The following is a 9,314-nucleotide window of genomic DNA, read 5'->3' as shown; positions in this document are numbered from 1 at the left end:
TCTAAATTTGAAGGTTGAGCCCTGGAGATCCACGGATATTCCTTTCATATCTGTGGGTATCTATCAATTGCTCATGTGGGTGTGGATATCCAGCATTCATGTTTGAGGATAGGGATGCAAATAGAAATGTTGTATCCACACAGGGCACTAAAGACAGAAAATCAAGATTATACTTGAACTAAATATACTTATTTGAGTGATGGAAACTTCCTTCCTACTAAGATTTCTTTCTCTAAAAACATTTCTCTTCCAATTTTCCTGACAGATTTAGAACAGGTCATCATTTTGCAATGACCCTCCGTTAAAAAGTGAGGGTCCTCAGGAGAAACTGCAATGAAATATTAATGAATTTCCCTCTTTTGCACCTTTCCAATTAACTCTCCTTTTCATTCGCTAATATCTCTGGCTGTGTGAGAACAAGGCCTTTCCGACAGTGTTTCGAAAGGCTCCGTGCACATCTTTGTTCCTCAGTGTGTATATTATGGGGTTCAACATGGGTGTCACAACTGTGTATATGATGGAAATCAATTGATCACTTTCTGGGGTGGAGCTAGACGTGGGTTTTATGTAACTCAAAAGGCCAGTTCCATAAAGCAAAGTCACCACCGTGAGGTGGGAGGAGCAGGTGGAGAAGGCTTTATGCCTCCCCTCTGCCGAAGGCAGCCTGAGGATGGTGGAGATGATGCGGACGTACGACAGGACTATCAATAAAAAGGGGCCTATAATGAACAGAGCTAGCACAGAGAGGCCCACGATCACATTCTTTCTTATGCCTGTGCAGAGCATTTTCTCTAATGTTGGGGCACAGCAGAAATAATGGTGGATGCGGTGGGAGCCACAGAAAGACTGACTGAAGAGCCACGTGGTCTGAGCTACTGCCACTGACATACTGATGAACCACGAAGCAGCCGCGAGCCAGGCACATACCCGAATGCTCATGATGGTGGTGTAGTGCAAGGGGCGGCATATGGCCATGTACCGGTCATAGGCCATCGCTGCAAGGAGACAACATGCTGTGAGACCCGTGATGTCAAAGACATACACCTGGGCTGCACAGCCCCGAAAGGAGATGGTCTTTTCCTCCACCAGGAGGTGAACCAGCAGCTGAGGGGTCACGCTGGTGGTGCAGCAGATTTCCAAGAAAGACAGGTTCACGAGGAAGAAATACATGGGGGTGTGGAGGGAGGGGTTCAGTTTTATCAGCAGGATAACGAGCAGGTTCCCCATAAGGGTAAGCAGGTAGGTGACAAGAAACACCAGAAACAGAAGGATTTGCAGCTTGTTTAGGTAGGAAAACCCCACCAGGATGAAGACATCAGAGATGGTCTGGTTCTCGCCAGCATGGCTCTCAGAATTGCTCATCTGCAGGGGAGACAAAGGCAGACACTGAACGTGAGGGAAACCCAAAATGTGAGTGTGAATCAAACAATGCGAACTGGTTTCCTTACCTTCGGGATGCTTGAGAGTAAAACCTGCTGCAGTTCCGTATGTAAATACGTAACTGGGACCAATCTTCATCAAGCATCAGCTGCTGTTGCTGTTTGCATGTGAAGCAAGCGATGGCAGAGTAGGTTGGCTGGAGGAATGACCACTCTGACACCAGTGGAGCTACAGCTGATCTACAACAGAAGGGAGGTGGTGAATTGACACTAGACACATCTACACTTCCCTGAAGGTTGACGCTCTGGAGGTCGATCTTCTGGCATTCGATTTAGCAGGTCTAGTATAGATCTGTGAATTAAACACTGAGGCAGCTCCCACTGGTGTCTGCTGCTCCTCCTTTTGTGGGGAGTAAGGGAAGCCAATGAGAGTGTTTGCTCCCATCAGCTTCTCACGCTGGGGCCATTGCCAAGGCATTTTGTGTTGCTGGACTTGTGTACCTTAACCCAGCTTGCCAGGTCTAGTGTAGACCCTGCCTGAAGGAACAGACACACTAACACAAAACTCAAAGGGAATCTTAGGTTATGTCTAGACTACGGAGTTTTTCTGGGATACCAGAGAATGCGTCTGCTTTTCCACTTTTTTTTGTGGAAGAGCAGATGCACGCTTTTGGAAGCCCCTGTCATCTTCCTTACACGAGGAAGAAGGGCTCTTCAGAAAGAGGAGGTTTTTCTGAAATTTGGCCCAGTGTAGATGGCTAAATTTCAGAAAAGCCTCTTCCAACAAAACTATTAGAAAAAGGTACACAAATTGCAGAGTGCAACTTGCGTACGTTTTTCTGATAAAACATTCAAACATTCACTAGACATAGTCAGAGAGAATAAAATCAAACCAAAACAAACATTAGGGGTGCACTATGCAAAGGGCAGGGCACAGAACAAGTTAAATGAACAATTGAAAAGAAATATTCTCAAATACAGAGACCTGGACGAGAGGAAAGAATTCTGCCTGTCATATTTTGGGGAACAGATTAACCCTTGTGAGCACTGTCCTCAGCATGACCATTGCAGTAAATGAAGAGCTGGTTGGGACACGGAATTTCTATCCCCTGTTCCTGAATAAAAACCCGAAATTCAAGAGGACTCAACATAAAATTGAATGCAAAATTGAATACTGCCATCAACATCCTTTTTTTCCTCATTGAAAAGGTCAGTAGAGAAAAAATATTTTTTTCTGTAGGGATTTTAATTTATTTATTTGTTGGCTGACAATTGGACCAGTCCTACAGAAAGGGAGAAATTTATTCACCGCTAGGAATAAGGTCTGTGCAGACTCTTGTCACTGGCAGATGCATGATATTTTCAGAACACTTCAAAGTATCCAGACATTCCATTTATAAACAGGATGAAGGAACCAGATATTATGTGGAGAGAGAGTTGACAATTCAGCTGACAGACTCCACTGCGTAACTCTTGGGGCCCGGGGGCAGAGAATGCACCATGATGGGATCATGGGAGGGGATTCTCTTGCTGGAAAAGATCAGACTGAGCCCACCCAGCTGGCTGCATCCAGACTCAGATACAGACCCACCTTAATGACCAGCATTTCTACAGTGGATGATGAAGAGAGTTTGGGAACCAAGTAAAGAGAAGAGAAGAGAGAAGCCAGACACGGGAACAATAATGTTTAGAGTCATGGTGTCCAATATGATAGGCATGTCCAGTGCACATCTATCAGTCTGGTGGGCAGCGTGGACTGCTCGCTGGATTTGACACAGATAGATAGATAGATAGATAGATAGATAGATAGATAGATAGATAGATAGATAGATACACGTGAACACACTCAGAACCCACATTCTCAGACACAAAATAAGACTCCTTGTGCATGTATGCAAAATTCAGATATAGAAATCAGAGACATGATTTTGCTCTAAGCGCAGATCAGGGCAGGATGTGGGAGAATGGTTGAGGGCTTAAGTCTTGGATTTTTCACCTACCTTGTGTAAGAAGAATTGAGCCATCTCCTAGCTGCAGGTTCTGGAGGTGCAGCAGGAATCAGAGGTGTTTTATTTCAGTCCCTGACTTCGGGGACTAAGTCCCTGAAGAAAATTACTTGTGATATTCCTTGCGGGTGGAACAACAGTCTCTCAAATGGCAACAAAACAAAACTCACAAGATCAGTTGTGTGTCAGGAATTTGCACCATGCTCATCCACATCGTGTGGTTTCAATGTGGTAAATTAAGGGACACGATTTTTGTCTAGAAGGGGAAATGATCAGTCCAAGGTCACACAACATAAAGACTCAGGGGCAGAGGCAGGAACAACACTCAGGGCTCACAACTCCAGTTCCCTGATGCTTAGACTCTAGGCCCCAGTCTTGCTCAGAGCTCTGACTCCCAGCCCCACCTGCTCTAACCATTACACCTCACTCAGCTGACTCCCAGGCCTTCTGCCCTAGAATCATAGAGTCATGGAATCCCAGGGCTGGAACGGTATGTCTAAACTACATGGCTCCGTCAACGCAACCATGTAGATGAGTTTACTAGACATAGGAAAATGAAGCAGCAATTTAAATAATCATTAATAATTTAAATTAATTTACATCAAAATGGCCGCCGCACTGTGCCGATCAGCTGTTTGGCGGCACAGCGGGGCAGTCTGGACGCACCGCAGTCAACAAGGGAAACCTTTGTTGACCGCTCTGTTATGCCTCATGAAATGAGGTTTACCGGAGCGGTTGACAAAGGCTTCCCTTGTTGACTGCGGTGCGTCCAGGCTGCCCCACTGTGCTACCAAACAGCTGATCGGCACAGTGCGGCAGCCATTTTGCTATGTCTATAAACTCATCTACATGGCTCCATCGACGGAGCCATGTAGTCTAGACATACCCGAAGAGACCTCAGGAGTCATCAAGTGCAGCTCCTTGCCCAAAGCAGGGCCAATCACACAGGGCCCATTTCCAGCCTTGAGGGCCAGTCCCACAGGACAGAGCAGTCCCTGAAATAAGTCTCCTATAGTATTGCTCAGAGAAAGAACAACATTGCCTCAAGCTGCAAGAAAAGCAATTCACCAGCTCAGTCATTTCAGAGGAAGTCGGAACATCAACATCAGCATCATGTGAGTTTCCTGGAAAACAATTGTAATGGGATTTACGGGCTGTGCTAAAGAGTCTGACTTTTTTCTAGCAAATCCGAGGCACAATGATTTGTCCCTGACTCTCTCTGTAATTTTGAACAACACTCTGGGATCATGGCTCCAGGTCCCTGATGTTCAGATTCTGGGCCCCACTCTTGTCTTAGACGCAGAATTTGAACCTAGGAGCTCTGACTCTCAGCCCCTCCTGCTCTAACCATTACACCCCACTGCCCTGCCAGGGCTGGGATCAGAACCCAGTAGTCCTCATTCCTTGACCCCCCCGGCCCTGCCCAGCCCACAGGGCCTATTTCCCTCCTTCAGGGCCAACCCCACAGCCTAGAGCAGGCAGCTGGCGAGTCCCTTTGGCTCCAGTCAGTTTGTAGCAGGACCAGAGCCAGGGCGAGCTCCCAGGGGTGACAGAACAAACTCTGTGTGGGGGGAGGGAGAGCCAGGGACACACGTGTGCAGAGAGGCCTGTGGTGAGGCCTGAGACTCAAGCCACTGTGGCCAGGACTCTGCCAAGGCACCGCGCAGTGACGCTGAGCGAGAGGCAGGCCCTGCCCACAGACTCCGGCAGATGTCATACTGAAGTGTTCCGTACTTCGGTACCTTCGGGGGTCTGAACTGTCAGTGTCAGCGTCGTCTGGCGCACTCCTGACAGGACCTCTACTCCATCGGTGATCAGGGCCGGACGGAGGCATGGGCGAGCCGGGCAGCTGCCCAGGGCACCAACCGATGGGGGGCGCCTGATGGCAGCTGTTAGGGGCACGCAGAATCCCTTACAACTGCCATCAGGTGCCGCGCACCCGGCTCCTGCAGTGCCAGCCTGCCCACATCCCTGTAGTGCCGGCCAGCAACGCCCTTCCCCCATAGTTGTGGGGCCCTACACGGCCCGGCACCAGTAGCGATGGCCGGGCCGGACTGGGCCTTGCTTGTGCTGTGCGCCCGAGGGGCAGGCCCTGGGCTGCACGCCAGCGGCTGTAGCCAGGCCGTGCACGTGCCATATGCCCAGGGGGTGGCGCCCGTGCCCGGGGCACCAGAATACCTTGGGCCAGCCCTGTCGGTGATGATAAACTTTTGGCTGCATGCGTAACAATGGGTACTCCCTTCATCTAGAGTCTTAGACCCCGTGCACTTGGGTCAACACAGGAGATCTCTGAGAGGCCCCGGAAACGACAGGTGCAGGCAAGGTTTGAAATCAATCGAGCAGGTTTATTGTCAAATGCGAAGCTCTACCAGTTGGTAACAGAGATCAGTACAATGTTACACCACTGAGACTTATGGCCTGTGATGACAAGGTACCAACACCGGGCAGGCCTATTGCCATATATCAGATATTAACAGCAGTTAGCCAGAGTTAAGCCACTGTGCATTCTTTAAGTTTAGGCAATAACACCTGCTGTTCAGATGCCTCGTGCACCCCTGTCCCCCCCCCCCCCCCCCCCGCCCCGAAGGTCGGCCCTTTATGGTGTCCTTTTATAGATAGGTTCAAACAACTTATATCACATCTTTACATACCAGGTTGTTACTCTCTGTTGCCTAGTTACCACCCCTCACCTTGTGCAAGGCTTGCCTTCTACTCGTCGTCCTGTCAGTTCCGACCTGGTCCTGAACCTAGGTTGGTATGTGCCTAGCTCCTAGGGAGTTCTTGCACCCAGACATTCCTTAAGATGTTCCGTTACTCCCCTTTGGCTTACAGTGTGTACCCAGTGCCCCCTGTGTCCTTCCATGCTTCACCTAATTTACACAATTAGGGTACGTCTAAACTACATGGCTCCGTCGATGGAGCCATGTAGATTTGTTGTTTTGGCAAAGGCAAATGAAGCCGCGATTTAAATGATCGTGGCTTCATTTACATTTACATGGCTGCCGCGCTGAGCCGACAAACAGCTGATCAGCTGTTTGTCCGCTCAGCGCGCTAGTCTGGACGCTCCCCTGACGACAGAGGCATGTAGTCTAGACACAGCCTTACAGTTATCAGTAGGGCCTCTTGGCTCCTGTGTTCCTGATCCAAAGTCTTACTCACTAGATTCCAAGTCTGTTGCTGTTTTTATGCTACAGGCCTCTATTCAGGCTTGCTAACTCCATGTTACCGATCCTCAGCTTTCTATAGCAGGAACAGGGCTAACTTCTCAGAGCACCCCCCTCAGTTACTGATCATGGCACTCATGTGATTGCACATCTGCTGTCAACCCTCACTGAAATATCGCACCCTGGCATCCGCCAGCCCCTCATGGCTACCCGCCTGCTGCCTGCAACATGCCTGCCTGGGCCCAGACACAGCACAGAGCCTGGGATGGCTTGTGCCTGACACTCACTCTTGGTTTGTGTACTTGTGTCAATTCAACTGCCCCTATTCCTGTTGTAAGGCCTCCTCCTGACTCTGACTGCTCAGCTGCTCTTATCTGCAGGGTGCTGTAGCTGTCGGGGCCCCTGGACACTAAAGCAGGGGATCCATGAAAAAAATAAAAGATACATAAAAATTAACATAGAACCATAGTCACCAACTTGTGGATCACAACTGACTGGTTGATTTTGGGGGCCCGACCAGTTGATCATGAGGTGTCCTAGCCCTCCCTCCCCATCATTTCCCTCCACCTCAAGAAGGAGCCCATGCTGGCGCTACCCTCTGAGAAAATGGAGGTAGTGCTAGCTTCCTGTGGCATGGGGGAGAAGTCCCACAGCTGTGCATCAGCTCTGGTGTCTCCGGGTATGTCTACACTAGAAAGTTAGTTTGAACTAACGGACGTTAGTTCGAACTAACTTTCCTATGCGCTACACTAGCGCTTCGCTAGTTCGAATTTGAATCGAACTAGCGGAGCGCTTAGTTCGAACTAGGTAAACCTCATTTTACGAGGACTAACGCCTAGTTCGAACTAGCTAGTTCGAACTAAGGGCTGTGTAGCCCTTTAGTTCGAACTAGTGGGAGGCTAGCCCTCCCCAGGTTTCCCTGGTGGCCACTCTGGCCAACACCAGGGAAACTCTATGCCCCCCTCCCGGCCCCGGACCCCTTAAAGGGGCACGGGCTGGCTACGGTGCCCGTGCCAGGTGCAAGCCTGCCAGCACCCAGCCAGCAGACCCTGCACCTGGCACGGCACAGAGCCACCCACCCGATGCCCCCCAGCCCACCCCCTCTTGCCGGGACCAGGCTGGCGGCTCCCGGGAGCTTGCCCTGGACCGCAAGAGGCGGGCACCTTCCTGGGCTAGTGCGGACATCGTGGACCTCGTCCACGATCTCCGCACTAGGCACAGGAAAGTGGCCGTCTAGGGCAGGAGAGCTGCCAGCCTGGCCACCCAGGACCAGGTGTGCATGAAAATCAAGGGGGTCCACTGAGACCCCCGACACTGAGCCCTGAGCTTACAATGGCCGTCCTGGGTCAGACCAAAGGTCCATCTAGCCCAGTAGCCTGTCTGCCGACAGCGGCCAACCCTAGGGACCCTGGAGGGGATGGACCGAAGACAATGACCAAGCCATTTGTCTCGTGCCATCCCTCTCCAGCCTTCCACAAACCTTGGGCAGGGACACCACTCCTACCCTCTGGCTAATAGGACTCCATGGACCCAACCTCCATGACTTGATCTCACTTCCCTTTCAACTCTGTTCTAGTTGTAGCCTTCACAGCCTCCTGCAGCAAGGAGTTCCACAGGTTAACTATTTGCTTTGTCAACAACAACAACAACTTTCTCTTACTAGTTTCAAGCCTGCTACCCAGTCCTTTCCTTTGGTGTCCTCTAGTCCTTCTTTATGGGAACTCAGGAAGAACTTTTCTGAATGCACCCTCTCCACCCAACCCCTGCTTTTAGAGACCTCTATCCTGTCCCCCCTCCGTCTCCTCTTTTCTAAGCTGAACAGTCCCAGTCTCTGTAGCCTCTCTTCATCTGGGACCTGTTCCCAACCCCTGATCATGTTAGTTGCCCTCCCCTCTCCCAGCCTTTCTCTTCCCCTCTCCCACCTCCTTTTCCCAGTCTCCCCCAGTTTTTTTCAATAAAGACAGAGTCAATGTTGGAAGAAACGTTATCTTTATTTTGTACATCAATAAGAAGGGGGGCTAGGGAAGGGCAAGTGGAAGGAGGTGAGGGAGGAATGGGGTACGAGCCCCCGATGGGGAGGACTGGGCTGGCTCTGCGGGCTTCTGGGGGTGGAAGCTCTCCTGCAGCCCCCCAATTACTCCCTCTCCCCAGATGGCAGCCTGCGGCAAGTGCAGCCGGGCTGATGGCCGAGTGGTGTGATGTGCCCAGTGTGGGCACTCAGGGCACTCCAAGCCAGAACTTCTTTGCAAGCGGGGCACCCCTTAGAACTGTGTGTCCGGGGTGGGGGTCGGGACCCTTTAAGCGCAGCCCTCGGCTAGCCTGAGACAGTATCTCCATGCTCTAAGTCCTCCTTTTATGCCCTGCCGGCACTGCTTCCGGCCATCATTAAGCCCTGTTCAGAGTCCACTCAATGTGGACTTACTAGTTCGAACTAGCAAAACGCTAGTTCGAACTAGTTTTTAGTTCTAGATGCGTTAGTTCGAATTAGCTTAGTTCGAATTAACTAATTCGAACTAAGTTAGTTCGAACTAGCGCTGTAGTGTAGACGTACCCTCCGAAAGTATGTGGGTGGCTCCTCCCCTCCCCCAAACAGCCAGCACACTTCCTGAAAAGCCGGGTCTGTCATGCCTCCAGGGACTTTCTTCCCTTTGCTGCCTTCTTGCACAGGGGGATAGGGAGAGTAGGAGTCATGGGACTGCACGCCGGCTCCAACTTCTCAGGAAGTGTGCCGACTGTCATGGGGAGCAGAAGAATGGCACACACTT

The 9,314-nt window shown here is 50.7% G+C and overlaps 1 protein-coding gene across 1 annotated transcript; it reads right to left on the bottom strand.

Moving 5' to 3' along the window:
• Window positions 1-393: 393 nt before the first annotated feature.
• LOC102446468 (olfactory receptor 10A4-like) lies at window positions 394-3,403 on the bottom strand. Its single transcript, XM_014578080.2, has 2 exons — window positions 3,380-3,403; window positions 394-1,362 (listed from the first exon to the last, which is right to left on the bottom strand). Exons 1-2 carry the CDS (start codon window positions 3,401-3,403, stop codon window positions 394-396), a joined length of 993 nt encoding a protein of 330 aa, XP_014433566.2.
• Between the last annotated feature and the right edge of the window lie 5,911 nt (window positions 3,404-9,314).

This window comes from Pelodiscus sinensis, chromosome 30 (genome assembly GCF_049634645.1).
Source record: "Pelodiscus sinensis isolate JC-2024 chromosome 30, ASM4963464v1, whole genome shotgun sequence".
Taxonomy (NCBI): Eukaryota; Metazoa; Chordata; order Testudines; family Trionychidae; genus Pelodiscus; species Pelodiscus sinensis.
This window is presented reverse-complemented; position numbering and strand designations above follow the sequence as displayed.